At 35.3% G+C, this 21,153-nt stretch overlaps 1 protein-coding gene across 2 annotated transcripts in view; it reads left to right on the top strand.

Moving 5' to 3' along the window:
• The window catches only part of MMP16 (matrix metallopeptidase 16), a 378,275-nt gene that overhangs the window by 302,394 nt on the left and 54,728 nt on the right, over window positions 1-21,153 (top strand). For both annotated transcript variants that reach the window (XM_067017279.1, XM_059043578.2), the window contains exon 7: window positions 5,138-5,276. In XM_067017279.1, the coding sequence (XP_066873380.1) occupies window positions 5,138-5,276 (139 nt within the window). The remainder of the gene's footprint in view (window positions 1-5,137; window positions 5,277-21,153) is intronic.

The following is a 21,153-nucleotide window of genomic DNA, read 5'->3' as shown; positions in this document are numbered from 1 at the left end:
TTTATTCTGCTTGACCATTCAAAAAAGCAGTGGCCTGGGACAGATGGTCTCTTAGGAGACATCTCTAAGGATGTTTCTCTTAGGCTTAGAAGTCTTTGGTGGCTCCATTTCCTGCCCAGATTTACGTAGCTACTCATGCACTGCTGGCTCCCTAACTACAGTTACCTGTGAGATCACTTGATGATTCTGGCTTCCAAGGGTGGTTCCAGGGTGGAACTGGGGGTCTCAGAGGTGTCATTCTGCCTAAGAAAAATTAGAAGCAAATACAGGCATACCACAGAGTAGAGGCCAACATTTCCTCCTCTAATTTTAAGCATTCATTCAGATTGCTTTTCCCCTTATTATGCATATAAGCTGCCACGATTGGGGCTTTCTTCCACTATTATTACATGTCTGATTTTTTTTTCTTAAGAACCAGATTAATTTTGAACACCAGATTCCGCAGACACCCTCCAAGCCATATATTAAGTCCTCAAAAAAAAAAAAAAAACATGATTGCTTATAAATAAATCTGTATTATAGTCATAAATATTTTTCTAATTTTTTTCATAACTGGTGAGTTCCTTTGATTTGATTAAAATGTCATTTTAATAAATAGTTTGGAACCTATATTAAGCAGTTACCTTGATTTAAGCAATCTTGGGTATATTTGTTACTCAACACATGTGGTTTGATTTAAAAAAAGATAAAGAGGTATGTCCATTAAATATGTTTAAGGCTCCTACATTTTGCAAGGCACAATACTCAAAGCTGGCAATTCAGTATCCCTGCCAACCCACTGTTCTGGAGCACATAACACAGTGGAACAGTGGGAAGACTTCATGACACAAAAACAATTATATAGTAACTGATTGTGTAAGTACTATAACATTACAGACTACTGCAAAATAGTATAGTAGAGTCACCTAATTTCAATCAGGGAACAGCTAAGGCCTTTTTGTGGAAAGGATATTTTAGCTGAGAGCTAATAGATGATTCACAATCAGTGAAAAGTATGAGGAAGGGAAAGAACATTCAAAGTGCAGCAAACTGCATAGGAGAAGTCTTGAGGAAGAAAAGAGCTTGACTCTATTGAGAAACCAGAAGGAAGCCCATGTAACTGGAACACCATGAACACAAAAGAACCCCGTAAGGGGCTGCACAGGGACTGGGGGCAGGGCTCAGTTTGAATTCTGCTTCAGATGCAGTAGGAGGCAAACCAGTGGCTTTCAGTTGGCATTGCAGTCATCTGAGTGAAATACAATGGCAACCTGAGTAGGATGGTGACAGTGATGATGATGAGAAATCAAGAGATTTGAGATGCTATTTTAGAAGTGGGAAAGACTAGAGGAAACCTGAGGTGGCAAAGCAGGAGGGGGCTGCGAGAACAGTGAATGCCTTCTGGAAACGTTCACGTTGACATATGTGAGACATTTATAGATTTACATCAAGTTGTTGGTTAAATAAACAAATATTATATTTTAGAAGAGAAGTAAAAGTAAGTCAGTTCTACTAATTGTTGTTTTATAAAGAGGCCTGAAGACAGCACCCTCTACCGCAAGTACATCAGTAACATCATCATCTTCATATGCAGACAGCAGGAGGACACTTTTTCTTTACAGTTGTTAGCAAACAACGTGCAGATTAGATTATAAACTAGAATTTTAAAGGGAACAGAAGAAAAGCAAACTATTTCTCTTGTATGTTACTGCTTTGTGATATATATCATGGATTTGTTGTCTTTGTGAACAAAATGGTCTGTCTGCGTCCCATACTACATGGAAAGAAAAATCTATGTGTAAGCTCCAAAGTGTTCATATCTGAAGTGAAATATTGGTGTTTAAGTAGGAATTCCTATTTGGTAATTTTTAAGCATGATGCTTTTTAACAAGTTGACTTTGCAAATGTGCTATCTGTGATTATTTTTAGTGTATCCTATCCCTTCCCACCCTTTTCTGTAAGAGCTGTAGCCAAAAAGAGGTCAGAGTCAAGATACAAACAATATTTTTAGGGGGCTGTAGAGGTGATTCCTCATTCTTTCCTTTACATCATAGGCCAAAACAAAACATACATTGTTTGGAAAGGTGAAAACATTTTTTTTTTTAATCCACCCATGGTTCATAGTCCTTGCAAAAAATGAAATATATACTAATCATCTTTCTATTCATAGCACTTTTGTGTTCTTGTGACTCCCATATAGCTTTTGGCTTCTAAAAAAATCATCACTTACTTTAACTTTGCCCTTTCCTCCCTAAATTTTGTTTTCTTTCAAGAAATACTTACTGAGCTTCTACTATGTGCAAGACGTTTTTCTGCAAATAGGAAGCCATAAGAAAACAAAAGACAACCTGTTTGCCATAATTGAACTTATGTTCTAGTGGAGAGAGAATGAACAAAAAATAAGTAAAACATGTATTGTGTAAGACAGTGGTAAATGTAATCAATGATGAAAAAGCAGAGGAAGGGGGAGAGTAAAAGCAAGTATGGGTGGGTGGAGTGAGGCGCTTCAATTTTAGATAAGGTGGTCAGAGAAAGTTTCATTTGGAAGGATAATTTGCACTGAGACCTCAATATTATTTTAAATATCTTCTCTCTGCAAATTAGTCAAAAGCACTTTTTCTGAAGTGGCCATCTATAGTGACTGTGGTATATGTTTACATCATCTGTGACAGAATACTTGCTAAATTATTTGTACCATTGAATCCTGCTAAACAGAGGAGTTGTGAATAAATTGAATAGAACCACAAACTGAGCATCTGCAATTTATATGACTCTCTGTCAAGGCTACTATCAATGAGAAATAATCATGAATTCACCTATGCTTCCCCATTACCTTGAGAAGATTTTCAAATTAACTCTGCTTGTCTTGAGGGAGTAATTTCATTTCTTCCTTCATTAGTGGCATTTGGGGATTGTACTTCTATCTTCTGACTGCAGCCTATTTGTCCCAAAGAGCCACTAGCCCTGTCTCAGTATGGGGGAGATTCTAGCAATGTGAAGTGTTTCTCTGAGAAAAATTGGAATATATTTCTAGGCTTTTTTATCCAGTTTCTTCCTATTCTTCATCTTAGAGAGCTTTTTGCTTAATTGTTCTATAAATAATCATGGTCATTTATTTCTTTGTCAGAATCCAGTAGGTTTTTAGCCATTTTTATTTATTTTAGGATATATATTACAATAATTTAAAAAATATTTTATGTGGAGATTGGAATGACTTTAACACACAGTTAAAAAACCCTGTTGAAGCTAGACCAAGATGATGTTTTTGTTTTCAATTATCAGCATATCATCTGCTCACATACTACTGACATTAAACTTTGTATCTTAATGCCCATACATATTTTCTTAGATCAATCTTTTCATGAAATAACTTTGTAATTTAAAATCAGTTTAATGTATCTCCTGCATGTAGATCAAAACATTTATTAATTCAGGATACCTGGTACTATGGAAATTATCAACATAAGGTTAATAACATAAGGAGATGTTGTGGGAAGGAGATACATGTCTAGAGCCAAAATATGACTAAAATTTGAAGAAGAAATAAGGAACAAGACAAAATTGTAAACAAAACTGTAAACAGGAAAACCAGGGTACATAGTTCAATATAATTTTAACAATAACCACCAACATTTTTAATGCTAACATGTGCCAGATCCTCAGAAAGTCCTTTACATTTAATATAGTAATCATACTATGAGTCAGTTATTGGTAATAACTCAGTGACTAGCACCTCAACCAAGGTGACACAGTTATTATGGAACAGAACAAGAATAGAATGTGAGCTCAGTCATTAATTAAGCTACTTCCTCCTTTATCTATAAATAGCAAAATAAGTAGAGAAGACAGCACATTTTAACTAGAGCAAAGTGCAATTATTCAAAGATTACTAAGAAAATTTTAATATTTTGGATTGATTTAGATAGGAAGAAATCTCCTTTTTATCATATCACCTGAAATCCAAGAATCCTTAGTAGATTGTATGTGTGTACATGAATGAATATATGAATAACTGACAAATTCTAGGAAATCTAGTCAGGCTAACCTATTCTTAGCCAAAAGCTTGGGAAAGCTCTATAATAAATCACTTACTAATACCTAAGTTGGGGGAAGAGAGCAGAGAACAATTGAAATGGAAGTATTTTTGTGATATGCACTTATCTAAATAGTACAAATATAGAATTTACAAGTAAAACTCTGCTTGTAAATACTGAAATAAAATGTAATAGTAAATTTTAATTTAGTGGAAACTAATTTTTAAAATATACCTAGTTTTTCTAATATTAAAGCACTTTGGGTAGTTTCTAAATTATTCCAAAATTTTCAATAGAAAACAATTTAATGTCATCAGATATACATTTTGGGGAAAGAGTTTTTGCCCTTAGTGAGAATTTATGGTGAAAAATCTTGTGTGTAGTCTAATTATTAAGTCAACAATATTTATAAATACCTGCTATGTAGCAAGTCATATATATTATTCACTAGAGATAAGAGTAAACACATTTAATATAAAATGGCCTGTGCTATGACTGAGTGAAGTACAGGTTATTATGAGAGTGAATAGGAGAGGCAATTGACCCAGGTTGGAATCCACTCTGATGATCTTCCTTCAAGATTACTTTGTTCATTTAGGTGACAATATAATTTATCATCCAAACCAGGACACATTTGAAGGTGAAAGAGGACTCTACTTATAATTACATGGGAAACTAGTTGTAACATGGGCATACCAGGAGGCATGGCCTCCCTATTTCATCCCAGCACTTCAGGTGGAGATCTTGCATATGTCTATAAATGCAAAGGTGCATATGTGTTCATATGCTGCTCATATTTTGGAAAACTCACTTAATCCACAAATCTGGCAGGGAATTGTCTGTGCTACCTCTGTTTTTTAATCTAGAAAGCCCTGGAGATAATGTAAACTGCCAAGATTAAGTATTTTTGCATTATCTTTTTAACCACAATGTATGGATTAGACATTGGGTAGTTTACTACAGAATGTTTGTGATGATTCTGGTCAAGGTAGCTGTTTCTTTGACTCTTTTGATACAGGCTGGTGATAACAGCACTAGCTTAGCTGTGAAAGCATTAAACCATAGCACAGGGAAATTCCCAGAGGCCTCACTTTTGTTGAAAGATGCTTGTGTTTGGTTTGTAGGACCAGTGGTTTTGGCGAGTGAGAAACAACAGGGTGATGGATGGATACCCCATGCAAATTACTTACTTCTGGCGGGGCTTGCCTCCTAGTATCGATGCAGTTTATGAAAACAGTGATGGGAATTTTGTCTTCTTTAAAGGTAAGGAATGTTTCCCATGTCTTGCTCTGCTGTATCTTGCTCATTTTGCCCAGGACCTTGTTGCACATATAGAGATGAATAAGTAAAACCTGTTGAGTGAGGTTAGGTAGCTAATTCATTTTATAAAATGAACCACATATGTTGGCTACAAATATAAATGAAGTAAAATCAAAGATAATTGTTAATTCTCTAAGTTATATTTTCTCATATGGTATCCTCATTTGTAAGTCAAATTTAGGAGGCATTGTGATTGCTTAGAATTTTAGATTTGACCTAAAAGCACCAGAAAAATAAATATACAAATAAATGAATGAATGAATGAATGAATTAAAAGTCATTTTTCTATTAACTAAGGGATTTGGTTTTTTTTTTTTTTAAAGCATTTGGAGGTGCTTGCTGTTTTTATGCAATGAAATCCATTTCACTTCTTATTTTCATATATAATCTCTTAAACTTGATTTAGTCAGTTTATGTTAAATAGTTTTCAAATAAACTAAGAAATTGCTCATAAAACAAGGAAAACTTATGAGTAGAAACAAACTCACCCAATCATTTTACCCAATAAAATTTATTATTTGTTATTTATCTGAGTGACAAAATTAAATTGCACAAGTACTAATGTCTAACATGCAAAAGTGAAATTATCTGGTAAAGTGAACTTAAGTCAAGTGACTGATACTCCATCTTCTAAACTTGCTAATATTCAAAACAATAAATCTTAAGTCTATTGGGGGGACAGGGAACATAGACTGACTGAGTTGTAGGACTGAGAGAATTGTGAAGAGAACATGATCTGAGGAAAAATAGAGTGCAGAATGAATATGATTGAATGGATTGGCCAAGAGCATAAAGGACTGAGAATAAACTTAAATAAGGATTGAGATTGAGGCATAAGAAAAGGGATCTTAACCAAAAAAAAAAAAAAAAAAAAAAAGGCAATTATTGAATTATTCTCAGGATCTAGCCAGAAGAATTCATAGCAGTGATGAGAGTAATGAAAACACAGGGATTGAGAGACACTTGTGATATTTTAAGTGAAGTCCAAACCACCCATGTAAAGTGAAAGTGTGAACTCAGAATTTATCTTTATAAATTATAACTTGAGAAAGAGGGGTATATAGTACATTAATTATAAGAACATGATGATCCTGCATTCATTCTGCCAATTTTGATCACTTGCTAACTGTAAGAACTGGACAGCTACTCGGTTCCCTTTGCCTCGGTTTCTCCACCTGGAAATTGGAATTAGTAGTGTTCCTCATCTCAGGATTAGTTTAAAGACTAAATTAATGACTACATGTGAAGTTCTTGGTACCTGTGAGCCCTCAATAAATGCCAACTATTGCTGCTGCTGGTGTGATTACTATTAATATTCCTGCCCTCGTACTATCTATAATAAGTGTATAAAGGAAATAACCAAAAAAAAAAGCAACTATTCTCAGGATCAAACTAGAAGAATTCATAGTATTGAGGGGAGTAATGAAAACACAGGGCTTGAGAGACTCGTGATATTTTAAGTGAAGTCCAAACCACCCATGTACTGTACCATTGTGGACAATGTACATGTACTGTACCATTGTGGACAAAGAAAGTATACATCTAAATGTTCTGAATCTTAGGGGCATGATATTTGGAGAAAAATTACCCTCCCATATACTCTTCTTTGGTCCTGTGCTCAGTAGCAGCAGAGAAAAGTGAAGAATAAACCCTAGGCAACCTATGGCTTGAGGGCTGTCCCATGGGGCCCTGTCTCATCATAGGATTAATAGTGCTCTCTGACAAAACTCCCTGAGGAGAAACTGCCACAGTCATAAATCAGTGTTCCTACAGTTCTTTATTGCCTCAGGGCCTCCTCACTTTTTTCATGTTGTCTCTCCTCACTCACTCGCTCTGGAATGGCTAGCTCATTTTCATCTTTCAAGAGCTAGCATAAAAGGGACCTCCACAGAGTGCCCTCCCTGCCCACTCCATTTAACGCAGTATCTACCAACTTGCACAGCTCTTGTAAAATTTGAAATTATCTACAGCATTCAAATGTAAATTTCATGAGAGATGGAGCTTGTTTATATTTTCTTGCACACCACTGTATTTTCAGTTCCCAGAAGAGTGTTGGGTGCATAGTAGGTGCTTAACAAACATTTTAATAAAAACAATATGGTTAAATATTGATTTGACTCAATTAGGTATTTCTTATGTTGCGATACTAACAATAGGAACAACTCTGTCTCTTGTCACATATACATTAAACTTTCAGAATGTTTAGCTTGTCAGTGGTGTCTTATTGATATAGTCTGTATCAGGAAATGTCTAACCTTAGAACTTTGTCACTCCAAGGACCCTGCTGTGATGTTTCCTTCCTCCAGTTTACCCTCTACATTACCTTCAAATAAACCTTCTCCAAACCCAGCTATGAACATCAGCTCTCTTATTCCAAATATCATTGTTTATCCATAGGGAGCCACAAGCTCTGGTTTTTTCCAATAAGACCACTCTCTTCCCTGGTATCTATCTCATTATTGGCAGGATAGTTAAGAATCCTAGAACCCTGAGATTTGGGTGACACACCACTCCCTTTCCTACCCTTCTCACAACAGTCACAGTCAAAATGAGTGTCACAGCTTGCCACCATCTCTTTATGGCCTTTATGACCTCAAAGTCTAGATAATCAGATTAACTCTCATCCCAAGACCATCATCCCTATCTTGCTCTATGGACCTTGAGACCACCTCATCTCTAGCAGTCCAATTTCCCTCCCTGTTTAATTTTCTACATATCATCCAGCAAACTATATGTTTTACTTATTTATTGCTCATCTGTATCCTTCTCAGTAGAATATCAGTTAATAAGGTGAGGGTTTTCTCTAGTTTTTTTTTTCTTTTAAATACTGTTGTACTAACAAAGGAGTAATCTCCAAAATATACAAGCAGTTCATGCAGCTCAATATCAAAAAAACAAACAACCCAATCCAAAAATGGGCAGAAGACCTAAATAGACATTTCTCCAAAGAAGATATACAGATTGCCAACAAAGACAGGAAAGGATGCTCAACATCATTAATCATTAGAGAAATGCAAATCAAAACTATAATGAGGTAACACCTCACACTGGTCAGAACGGCCATCATCAGAAAATCTACAAAAAATAAATGCTGGAGAGGGTGTGGAGAAAAAGGAACCCTCTTGCTCTGTTGGTGGGAATGTAAATTGATACAGCCACTATGGAGAACAGTATGGAAGCTCCTTAAAAAAATAAAAATGGAACTACTATATGAGCCAGCAATCTCACTACGGGGCATATACCCTGAGAAAACCGTAATTCAAAAAGAGTCATGTACCACAATGTTCCTTGCAACTCTATTTACAATAGCCAGGACATGGATGCAACCTAAATGTCCATTGACAGATGAATGGATAAAGAAGATGTGGCAGATATATACAATGGAATATTACTCAGCCATAATAAGAAATGAAATTGAGTTATTTGAATTGAGGTGGATGGACTTAGAGACTGTCATACAGAGTGAAGTAAGTCAGAAAGAGAAAAACAAATACCATATGCTAAAACATATACATGGAATCTAAGAAAAAAAAAAAGGTTCAGGAGAACCTAGGTGCAGGACAGGAATAAAGATACAGATGTAGAGAATGGACATGAGGACACGGGGAGGGGGAAGGGTAAGCTGGGACGAACTGAGAGAGTGGCATGGACATATATACTACCAAATGTAAAATAGATAGCTAGTGGGAAGCAGCCACATAGCACAGGGAGATCAGCTCGGTGCTTTGTGTCCAACTAGAGGGGTAGGATAGGGAGGGTGGGAGGGAGACACAAGAAGGAGGAGATATGGGGATATATGTATATGCGTAGCTGATTCACTTTGTTATACAGCAGAAATTAACACACCATTGTAAAGCAATTAAACTCCAATAAAGATATTAAAAAATAAACACACAAATAAATAAATAATGGGCAATGGGGGCATACAACTATAGCATAAAGAGAGCTTTAGAGCAAATCTTTTTCTGAGTACTTATTAAGTGTCACTAAGCATCTTTCAGCTGATGGGCAGGGAAAGCAAGCCTCTTAAACCACAAAATAAACATTTTCGAAGTAAATAAATAAATAAATAAATAAATAAATACTGTTGTATCCCCAAGATCTTAAACCAGGAGTTGACAAACTTTTTCTGTAATGACCAAATAGGAAATATTTTAGCCTTTGAAGCCCGTACCATCTCTATTACATATTCTTTTATTTTTTAACCTTCAAAAATGTAAAAACTCTTCTTAGATCATGGGCTGTACAAAAACAGGTCGTTTGTCCTAGTTTGCTGAATTCTGTTTTAAACAATGACTGGAATGTAGTAAACACTAAACAAATAATTATTGAATGAATGTAGCATAAAACTCAAGTCCCAATCTGTGTTTGTATTCACAGCTCTATACACGTTGGTCTCGGCCTATACCAGCCATCCTGGATAACTGCTATTAATGTATTTAAGCATTATTCTTCTCCAAGTTGTTCTCTTCTTTGGCCCTCTTTCCCTTTTTTTTTCCTTTCTCCTTTATGTTTTTCTCTTCTAATCTGTACTGTACAGCAGTACTTGTACTTAACTAGCTTAGTCTTTTATTCCTTCTGCTCACCTGATGCCCATGTTGGTACACAAAGTTATTTAATCATATATTTCCTAAATGTACTTAGTGTTAACCTTGCTTTCATCTTACATAAGAATTTGAAGGTGTGGATTTGAATATAACCATAAACTAATATTATAATTTTAGTTATAAAATATAAATACTGTCTTAGTAATATAAATAAAGCATAAGTTATATTCAAGTGAACTTTAAAAAAATCTTAAGAATAGGAAGCCGCTAGATACAATTAACACTTCATATTTTGGTATAATTTGTATAATTTTTGAACTTTGGGCAAAATTGTATGTGTTTGTATGTCATATGCAGTGGGAGTTGTCAGTACACAATTATAAAAATATATATTGCTTGCCTTCTATAGATGTGATCAGTTTTATATTCTTAATAGAATTTTATTGCTTTTTGATATGCAAAAGTATAGTGTAAGGGTGGTCTCTGCTTCCACCCAAGATGTAATAATAAGGATCAGATTTATCCTTCCACCTAAAACCACCAAAAATTGGACAAAGTATATAAAGTGATGATTTTCACTGCATTGAACATCAAGAAATAAAGGCAGTGAATCTTGAGAGTTAAAAACAAAGAGAAATAAGCCCAGAAACTGCCCCAGTTTCCTGTCTTGAAAGAATTTCCAGGCTGTGGCCCAACATACAGAAATCGAAGCAAGGCTCAGAAGATTCTCTCAGTTGAGGAGATAGAGCTGAGAGTCAAGTGAGAATAAGGTGGCTACAGTTCACAAGACAAAGTAATGCAGAGGAAAGAGCTGCACAGAATGAAGAACCAGAGATTAGCAAAGAAAACTCCTAAGGAATGGGAGAGAGAATTGGTCAGCATATGTGTGTGAGGATGCAATTGAAGTCTGGAGAAAGAATCTTGTGATAGATATAAAAGAAGCAATGCCTGACGCTCACATAGGGCTAACAGTACTTGTTCCTACCAGTCACGGGTTGTCCATGGGCACTGGATAGAGTACTGAGAAGAGTCTTGCTTCAGTAGTGGGGAATAATTATCCCAGAAGGAGCACTGTTTCAGCCCTACCTAACAAATCTTAAAACACCTGAAGTAATCAAATTGTTTCTAAGTAACAGTCCTAGAACAAAGCTCAAGAATAATTATAGGGATATAAAAATATTCACCCAACCAGGCAAAATTCACAATGTCTGACTTTCCACATAAGATCAGGAACAAGACAAGGGTGTCCACACTTATCAATTCAATTCAACATTTTACTGGAGGTTTTATCTAGTGTAATAAACATAAAGTAAAACTGTCAATATGTTCACAGACAACATGACTGTCTATGTAGAAAATTGGATGCCATCAACCAATTATCTATAATTGATCAGTGAGTTTAGCAAAATTTCAAGATATAAGACCATAGTACAAAAATTAATTGTATTTCTATATGTTTTCAAGACTGTGAAGGGTCTAAGACTTTACCCTATTTGTAAGCTAGCAAGTTAGCCTGCCACACTTTCATGAATGTTGGCAGAAGACATGAGATTCCTGACTCAGAGAAAAAGAAAGACTCAAAAGCAGTAGCCATTTGTATGAGTTCCCTGAGCACCAGTTCTCAAAGGGTGACATGAACTGGGCCTGTTAATACCTATACTTGTAATCAGTTACGTGCAGGAGAGGAGCCACAAGCTTAGAAAACCTAAATATTTTTTAACATCTTTATTGGAGTATAATTGCTTTACAATGTTGTGTTACGTTTCTGATGAATAACAAAGTGAATCAGCTATATGTATACATATATCCCCATATCCCCTCCCTCTTGCGCCTCCCTCCCATCCTCCCTATTGCACCCCTCTAGGTAGTCACAAAGCACTGAGCTGATCTCCCTGTGCTATGCAGCTGCTTCCCACTATCTATTTTACATTTGGTAGAGTATATATGTCAATGCCACTCTCTCACTTTGTCAATAAGCAGTAAGCTGCTTAACTTTTCCCCAGAGGGGGACTTTTATTTATTTAATTGAAGAGTAAACAAACTTTCCCTTTATTGTAAAGGGAGATGCTTTCTCTATAACCCAAAATTGTTGATATGTAAACATCTTTGGAAATAAAGTCCAAAAGAAAGGCATTATCAGTGCCTCTACTCATGAGACATGCTGAGAAGCAAGTGACCTAGGGAGAATTGTCTCCTGTCACATACTAGCAAAGAATAATCAATAACTGAAGTTTTTAAAAAAATTTAAAATGACATAAAATATATCAAATATTTAGGGATCAATCCAAATAAAATGTGTATGACCTAGATACTGAAAACTATAAAAATTTGCTAAATGAAAGTAAAGAAGACAAATGGACAAATATGCCTTATTCATGGCTTCAAGAACTTGATATTATTACAATGTCAATTCCTGCCAAATTTATCTATAGATTCAGTACAATCCCAATAGAAATCTCAGCAGGCTTTTTTGTAGTAACTGTTAAGCTGATTCTAAAATTCATATGCAAATTCAAAAGATCTAGTATAGACAAAATCTGTTTGAAAACATTACTTGATTTCAAGTCTTATTTTTATTTTTTTGGCCTTGCCTGCAGCTTGTGGGATCTTAGTCCCCTACCAGGGATCAAACCTGGACACTCTGCAGTGGGAGCTTGGATTCCTAACCACTGGACCACCAGGGAATTACCTCGTCTTATTTTAAAGCTACATTAATCAAGACAGTGTGTCATTGGTGTAAAGATAGAAAAACTAGATCAGTGAAACAAAATAGAGTCCAGAAATAGACTAAAAATATATATGAACAAGTAATTTCTGACAATAATACAGAGAAAATTTAGTGGAGAGAAGATAATTTTTCAACAAATGGTGCTGAAAACATAGGATGTTCATATGCAAAAAAAAAAAAATAAATTCTAATCCACACCTTGTACCATATATAAAAATGAATTATAAGTGGTCCGAACCTAAATGTAAGACATATAACTGTAAAACAACTAGAAAAAATAAGGATAAAAATATATGTGACCATGGCTTAAGCCAAAATTTCTTATATATAATGCCAAAATCACAATTCATAAAATAAAATGGTAAATTGGACATCAAAATTTTTAAAATTTACACTTCAAAGACACTAAGAGAATAAAGACATGCCATTAACTAAGAGAAAATATTTGCAAACACATATATGAAAAAGGATTTGTATCCAGAATATGTAAAGAATTCTCAAAACTCAATAAAAAGAAAGCAAGCAGCTCAAAAATAAGCAAAGGGTTTGAACAGAAACTTCAACAAGGATAATGTACAGATGCCATGTAAGCACATGAAAAGATACTAAGCAATATTAGTCATTGAGGAAATGTAAATTAAAACCATTATAAGATGCATATTTGTTAGAGTGGCTAAATTTAAAAAGAGACCATGTCAAAGCAACCATGCCAAGCTGACAATTCCTTTAAAAGTTAAACATACAGACACCATTGCACTCAGACATTTTCCCAAGAGAAATGAAAACATTTGTGCAAAGACATCTACACAAATATTCAAAGCAGACACATTAGTGATAAATAAAAACTGAAAACTATTCATATATCCTCAATAAGTGAATAGATAAACAAACCATGGAATATCCATATAATGGAATACTAGTCAGTAATAAAAGAGGATGAACTACTGATTTGTACTATACATGAATGAAGCTCAAATAATTATGCTGAGTTAAAAAAATTCAGACAAAAAAGGAGTACATGCTGTACTGTTATAGTAACATAAAATTCTACAAAGTGCAAACTAATCTATAGTGATAGGAAGTACCTCAGTGGTTGCCTGAGGACAAGTGAGATAGATGGGCAGCATGGAATGCAAAGAGGCATAAGAAAACATTTCAGAATGATAAACATGTTCATTATCTTGATTATATAGATCCGCTGGATATGCTGACAGATATATACATATGTTGAAACAAATTACATATTTTAAACATGTGCTGTTTATTGCTTGTCACACCAGTTTTTTTTTTTTTTTTTTTTTTTTTTCGGTACACGGGCCTCTCACTGTTGTGGCCTCTCCCATTGCGGAGCACAGGCTCCGTATATGCACAGGCTCAGTGGCCATGGCTCACGGGCCCAGCCACTCTGCGGCATGTAGGATCTTCCCAGACCGGGGCACGAACCCGCGTCCCCTGCATCGGCAGGCAAACTCTCAACCACTGTGCCACAAGGGAAGCCTGCCACATCAGTTTATGTTGGAATAGTTTAAGTATTTCATAAATTTAAATATATTGGTGACCATGGGTAGTTAAATTTTATTCCTTCATTGTTCCACAGCATGTTAATTATGAGAATCTAAATTAATATTGTTCTGGTTCAGTCAGTTACATAAGCCCAGTGATAATCAAGCAGGGTGTCCCCATATAGCAGAGACGCCTCATTCCCCAGTAACCTCTCTTGTTGGTTAAAGTTCTTGTGCTATTGAGAACAGTAACATGAGAAAGTAACTAAATATTAATATAGAATTAATCCATTTACTGCAGATATCATATTTAAAATTATATAATCTCAATTTAATTTAGATGTTACAAATTACAATGATTATATTTTCAAATAAGTGTTCATATTGGAAATGACTACATAACATATTTTGATGCCCACATTTTGAATAATTCCATATATGTTATTTTATATTACTTATCTATGTTCTATTTCTTGCTCTCTATTCTAATTTCCCTAGTCCTATTTTTGTTTATATTTTACCATTTTATCACATTTTTGCATAAAGAAACAAGGTATAAGTAAGTAGTTAAATATCTTAAGGAATTTTCTTTTCACCCTCACATCTATAGTTTTTGTTTCATTTTTTCTTAAGAAGCCAATTCTTAATATCTCCCTTCACTGGTAAAGATGCTACTCAGTATAGCTGTGTATATTTGAGTGTAAGGCTGGTTGTATAAACTGCAGGCCTTTCTACTCCATGCTAGCCAGTCTCATGGTTTGGTATATGTGACACATGGTATAGCTGGCATTGTTTAGAATAATGATGTCTAAACAGACCCCCTCATTCCTCTATTTGATATTTATCAGTGAACTGAGTCAGTCTCTTCTATTTACATTCAAAAGTTGGTTTATTTAGTGAGAAAGCCCCAGAAATAGAAAATGTATTGCACTTCAGGGAAGTAATAAGCTTTTCCCCAGCAATTTAAAGTACTACACACGTTGTGCTAGTCAACTGTCTGAATATCACTCAGGTAAATCCTGTATAATAGAGTAATATTTTGTAAGCACAATCAAGCCAGGTGTTTATATCCTCGATTACTAGTCATGTTCAGGCAGAATGGTTATGAGTTAAAAATATAAAAAAATCTATGTTAGAAATTGAGCTGGTGTAAAGTCCTTCAAGGGTTTGATGTAATTTTTTTAACATCTTTATTGGAGTATAATTGCTTTACAATGGTGTGTTAGTTTCTGCTTTACAACAAAGTGAATCAGTTATATATATACAAATGTTCCCTTATCTCGTCCTTCTTGTGTCTCTTTCCCTCCCATCTGCCCTATTCCACCTCCCTAGGTGGTTAGAAACCACCTAGCTGAACTCCCAATGCCATGCGGCTGCTTCCCACTAGCCATCCACCCTATGTTTGGTAGTGTATATATGTCCATACCACTCACTCACTTCGTCACAGATTACCCTTCCTCCTCCCTATATACTCAAGTCCATGCTCTAGTAGGTCTGTGTTTTATTCCCGTCCTAACCATAGTCCTTTCATGACATTTTTTTTCTTCTTAGGTTCCATATATATGTGTTAGCATACAGTATTTGTTTTCCCCTTTCTGACTTACTTCACTCTGTATGACAGACTCCAGATCCATCCACCTCACTACAAATAACTCAGTTTCCTCTCTTTTTATGGTTGAGTAATATTCCATTGTATATATGTTCCACATCTTCTTTATCCATTCATCTGTTGATGGACACTTAGGTTGCTTCCATGTCCTGACTATTGTAAATAGAGCTGCAATGAACATTTTGATGCATGACTCTTTTTGAATTATGGTTTCTCAGGGTATATGCCCAGTAGTGGGATTGCTGGGTCATATGGTAGTTGTATTTGTAGAATTTTCAGGAACCTCCATACTGTTCCCCATAGCAGCTGTATCAATTTACATTCCCACCAACAGTGCAAGAGGGTTCCCTTTTCTCCACACCCTCTCCAGCATTTATTGTTTCTAGATTTTCTGATGATGGACATTCTGACCGGTGTGAGATGATATCTCATTGTAGTTTTGATTTGCATTTCTCTAATGATTAATGATTTTGAGCATTCTTTCATGTGTTTCTTCGCAATCTGTATATCTTCTTTGGAGAAATGGCTATTTAGGTCTTCTGCCCATTTTTGGATTGGGTTGTTTCTTTTATTGTTATTGAGCTGCATGAGTTGCTTATAAAATTTGGAGATAAATCCTTTGTCAGTTGCTTCATTTGCAAATATTTTCTCTCATTCTGAGGGCTGTCTTTTGGTCTTCTTTATGGTATCCTTTGCTGTGCAATAGCTTTTAAGTTTCATTAGGTCCCATTTGTTTATTTTTGTTTTTATTTCCATTTCTCTAGGAGATGGGTCAAAAAGTATCTTGCTGTGATTTATGTCATAGAGTGTTCTGCCTATGTTTTCCTCTAAAAGTTTGATAGTGTCTGGCCTTACATTTAGGTCTTTAACCTATTTTGAATTTATTTTTCTATATGGTGTTAGGAAGTGTTCTAATTTCACACTTTTACATGTAGCTGTCCAGTTTTCCCAGCACCACTTATTGAAGAGGCTGTCTTTTCTCCACTGTATATTCTTGCCTCCTTTATCAAAGATAAGGTGACCATATGTGTGTGTGTTTATCTCTGGGCTTTCTATTCTGTTCCATTGATCTATATTTCTGTTTTTGTGCCAGTACCATACTGTCTTGATTACTGTAGCTTTGCAGTGTAGTTTGAAGACAGGGAGCCTGATTCCTCCAGCACCATTTTTCGTTTTCAAGATTGCTTTGGCTATTCGGGGTCTTTTGTGTTTCCATACGAATTGTGTAATATTTTGTTGTAGTTCTGTGAAAAATGCCAGTGGTAGTTTGATAGGGATTGCACTGAATCTGTTGATTTCTTTGGGTAGTAGAGTCGTTTTCACAATGTTGATTCTTCCAATCCAAGAACATGGTATATCTCTCCATATATTTGTATCATCTTTAATTTGTTTCATCAGTGTTTTACAAATTTCTGCATACAGATCTTTTGTCTCCTTAGGTAGGTTTATTCCTAGATATTTTATTCTTTTTGTTGCAATGGTAAATGGGAGTGTTTTCTTAATTTCACTCTCAGATTTTTCATCATTAGTGTATAAGAATGCCAGAGATTTCTGTGCATTAATTTTGTATCTTGCTACCTTACCAAATTCATTGATTAGCTCTAGTAGTTTTCTAGTAGCATCCTTAGGATTCGCTATGTATAGCATCATGTCATCTGCAAAGAGTGACAGCTTTACTTTTTTTCTGATTTGGATTCCTTTTATCTCTTTTTCTTCTCTGATTGCTGTGGCTAGAACTTCCAAAACTATGTTGAATAAGAGTGGTGAGAGTGGGCAACCTTGTCTAGTTCCTGATCTTAGTGGAAATGGTTTCAGTTTTTCACCATTGAGGATGATGTTGGCTGTGGGTTTGTCATATATGGCCCTTATTATGTTGAGGAAAGTTCCCTCTATGCCTACGTTATGCAGGGTTTTTATCATAAATCGGTGTTGAATTTTGTCAAAAGCTTTCTCTTCATCTATTCAGATGATCATATGGTTTTTCTCCTTCAGTGTTTTGATATGGTGTATCATGTTGATTGATTTGCGTATATTGAAGAATCCTTGCATTCCTAGAATAAACCCCACTTGATCATGGTGTATGATCCTTTTAATGTGCTGTTGGATTCTGTTTGCTAGTATTTTGTTGAGGATTTTTGCATCTATGTTCACCAGTGATATTGGCCTGTAGTTTTCTTTCTTTGTGATGTCTTTGTGTGGTTTTGGTATCAGGGTGATGGTGGCCTCATGGAATGAGTTTGGGAGTGTTCCTCCCTCTGCTATCTTTTGGAAGGGTTTGAGAAAGATGGGAGTTAGCTCTTCTCTAAACGTTTGATAGAATTCTCCTGTGAAGCCATCTGATCATGGGCTTTTGTTTGTTTGAAAATTTTTAATCACAGTTTCAATTTCAATGCTTGTGCTTGGTCTGTTCATATTTCCTATTTCTTCCTGGTTCATTCGTGGCAGATTGTGCATTTCTAAGAATTTGTCCATTTCTTCCAGATTGTCCATTTTATTGGCATAGAGTTGCTTGTAGTAATCTCTAATAATCTTTTGTATTTCTGCAGTGTCCATTGTTACGTCTCCTTTTTCATTTCTAATTCTATTGATTTGAGTCTTCTCCTTTTTTTCTTGATGAGTCTGGCTAATGGTTTATCAATTTTGTTTCTTTTCTCAAAGAACCAGTTTTTAGTTTTATTGATCTTTGTTATCGTTTCCTTCATTTCTTTTTCATTTATTTCTGATTTGATCTTTATAATTTCTTGCCTTCTGCTACAATTGAGTTTTTTTTGTTCTTCTTTCTCTAATTACTTTAGGTGCAAGGTTATGTTGTTTATTCGAGATGTTTCCTCTTTCTTAAGTTAGGACTGTAGTGCTATAAATTTCCCTCTTGGAACTGCTTTTGCTGCATCCCATAGGTTTGGGGTCGTTGTGTCTGCATTGTCATTTGTTTCTAAGTATTTTTTGATTTCTTCTTTGATTTATTCAGTGATGACTTCGTTGGCAAGCAGTGTATTGTTTAGCCTCCATATGTTTTTATTTTTTACAGATCTTTTCCTGTAATTGACATCTAGTCTCATAGCATTGTGATTGGAAAATACACTTGATAAGATTTCAATTTTCTTAAATTTACCAAGGCTAGATTTGTGACCCAAGATATGATGTATCCTGGATAATGTTCCATGAGCAGTTGGGAAAAACGTTTATTCTGTTGTTTTTGGATGGAAAGTCCTATAAATATCAATTAAGTCCCTCTTGTTTAATGTATCATTTAAAACTTGTGTTTCCTTATTTATTTTCATTTTGGATGATCTGTCCATTTGTGAAAATGGGGTGTTAAAGTCCCCTACTCTGATTATGTTACTGTCGATTTCCCCTTTTATGGCTGTTAGTATTTGCCTTATGTATTGAGGTGATCCTGTGTTGGGTGCATAAATATTTACAATTGTTATATCTTCTTCATGGTTAGATCCCTTGATCATTATGTAGTGTCCTTCTTTGTCTTTTGTAATAGTCTTTATTTTAATATCTATTTTGTGTATTATGAGAATTGCTACTCCAGCTTTTTTCTGATTTCCATTTGCATGGAATATCTTTTTCCATCCTCTCACTTTCAGTCTGTAGGTGTCCCTAGGTGTGAAGTGGGTCTCTAGTAGACAGCATATATATGGGTCTTGTTTTTGTATCCATTCAGCCAATCTGTGAATTTTGGTGGGAGCATTTAATCCATTTACATTTAAGGTAATCATCAATATGTATGATCCTATTACCATTTACTTAATTGTTTCGGGTTGTTCTTGTAGGTCTTTTCCTTCTCCTGTGTTTCTTGCCTAGAGAAGTTCCTTTAGCATTTGTTGTAAAGCTGGTTTGGTGGTGCTGAACTCTCTCAGCTTTTGCTTGTCTGTAAAGGTTTTAATTTCTCCACCAAATCTGAATGAGATCCTTGCTGGGTAGAATAATCTTGGTTGTAGCTTTTTCTCCTTCTTCACTTTAAATATGTCCCTCTACTCCCTTCTGGCTTGCAGAGTTTCTGCTGAAAGATCAGCTCTTAACCTTGTGGGGATTCCCTTGTGTGTTATTTGTTGTTTTTCCCTTGCTGCTTTTAATATGTTTTCTTTGTATTTAATTTTTGATAGTTTGATTGATATGTGTCTTGGCATGTTTCTCTTTGGATTTTTCCTGTATGGGACTCTCTGTGCTTCCTGGAATTGATTAACTATTTCCTTTCCCATATTAGGGAAGTTTTCAACTATAATCTCTTCAAATATTTTCTCAGTCCCTTTCTTTTTCTCTTCTTCTTCTGGGACCACTATAATTCGAATATTGGTGCATTTAATATTGTACCAGCAGTCTCTGAGACTGTCCTCCATTCTTTTCATTCTTTTTTCTTTATTCTGCTCTGCAGTAGTTATATCCACTATTTTATCTTCTAGCTCACTTATCTGTTCTTCTGCCTCAGTTATTCTGCTATTGATCCCATCTAGAGTATTTTTTGTTTCATTTATTTTGCTGTTCATCATTGCTTGTTTTCCCTTTAGTTCTTCTAGGTCCTTGTTAAATGTTTCTTGCATTTTGTCTATTCTATTTCCAAGATTTTGGATCATCTTTACTATCATTATTCTGAATTCTTTTCAGGTAGACTGCCTATTTCCTCTTAATTTGTTAGGTCTGTTGGGTTTTTACCTTGCTACTTCATCTACTTTGTGTTTATCTGTCTTTTCGTTTTGCTTATCTTACTGTGTTTGGCATCTCCATTTTGCAGGCTGCAGGTTCATAGTTCCCATTGTTTTTGGTGACTGTCCCCAGTGGCTAAGGTTGGTTCAGTGGGTTGAGTAGGTTTCTTGGTTGAGGGGATTAGTGCCCATTTTCTGGTGGATGAGGCTGGATCTTGTCTTTCTGGTGGGCATGTCCATGTCTGGTGGTGTGTTTTGTGATGCCTGTAGCCTTATTATGATTTTAGGGATCCTTTCTGCTAATGGATGGGTCTGTGGTCCTGTCTTGCTAGTTGTTGGTCATAGGATATCTAGCATTGTAGCTTGCTGGTCGTTGAGTGAAGCTGGATCTTGGTGTTGAGATGGAGATGTCTGGGAGATTTTTGCTGTTTGATATTACATGGAGCTGGGAGGTCTCCTTCTGCCACCTCAGAGACACAGCCCTGATGCCTGGCTGGAGCACCAAGAGCCTTTAATCCACACAGCTCACAATAAAAGTGAGAAAAAATAGAAAGGAAAGAAAGGAATGAAGGAAGAAAGGAAGGAATGAAGAAAGGAAGGAAAGAAGAAAGGAAAAAGAAAGGAAGAAAAGAAGGAAGAAAAGAAAGAAGAAAGGAAGAAAGAAAGGAAGGAAGAAAGAAGATAAAATAAAGTAGGATAAAATAAAGTTATTAAAATAAAAAATAATTATTAAGAAGAAAAATTTTTTAAAGTTAAAAAAAAAAAAAAAAGGGATGGACAGA

This window comes from Kogia breviceps, chromosome 17 (genome assembly GCF_026419965.1).
Source record: "Kogia breviceps isolate mKogBre1 chromosome 17, mKogBre1 haplotype 1, whole genome shotgun sequence".
NCBI lineage: Eukaryota > Metazoa > Chordata > Mammalia > Artiodactyla > Physeteridae > Kogia > Kogia breviceps.
This window is presented reverse-complemented; position numbering and strand designations above follow the sequence as displayed.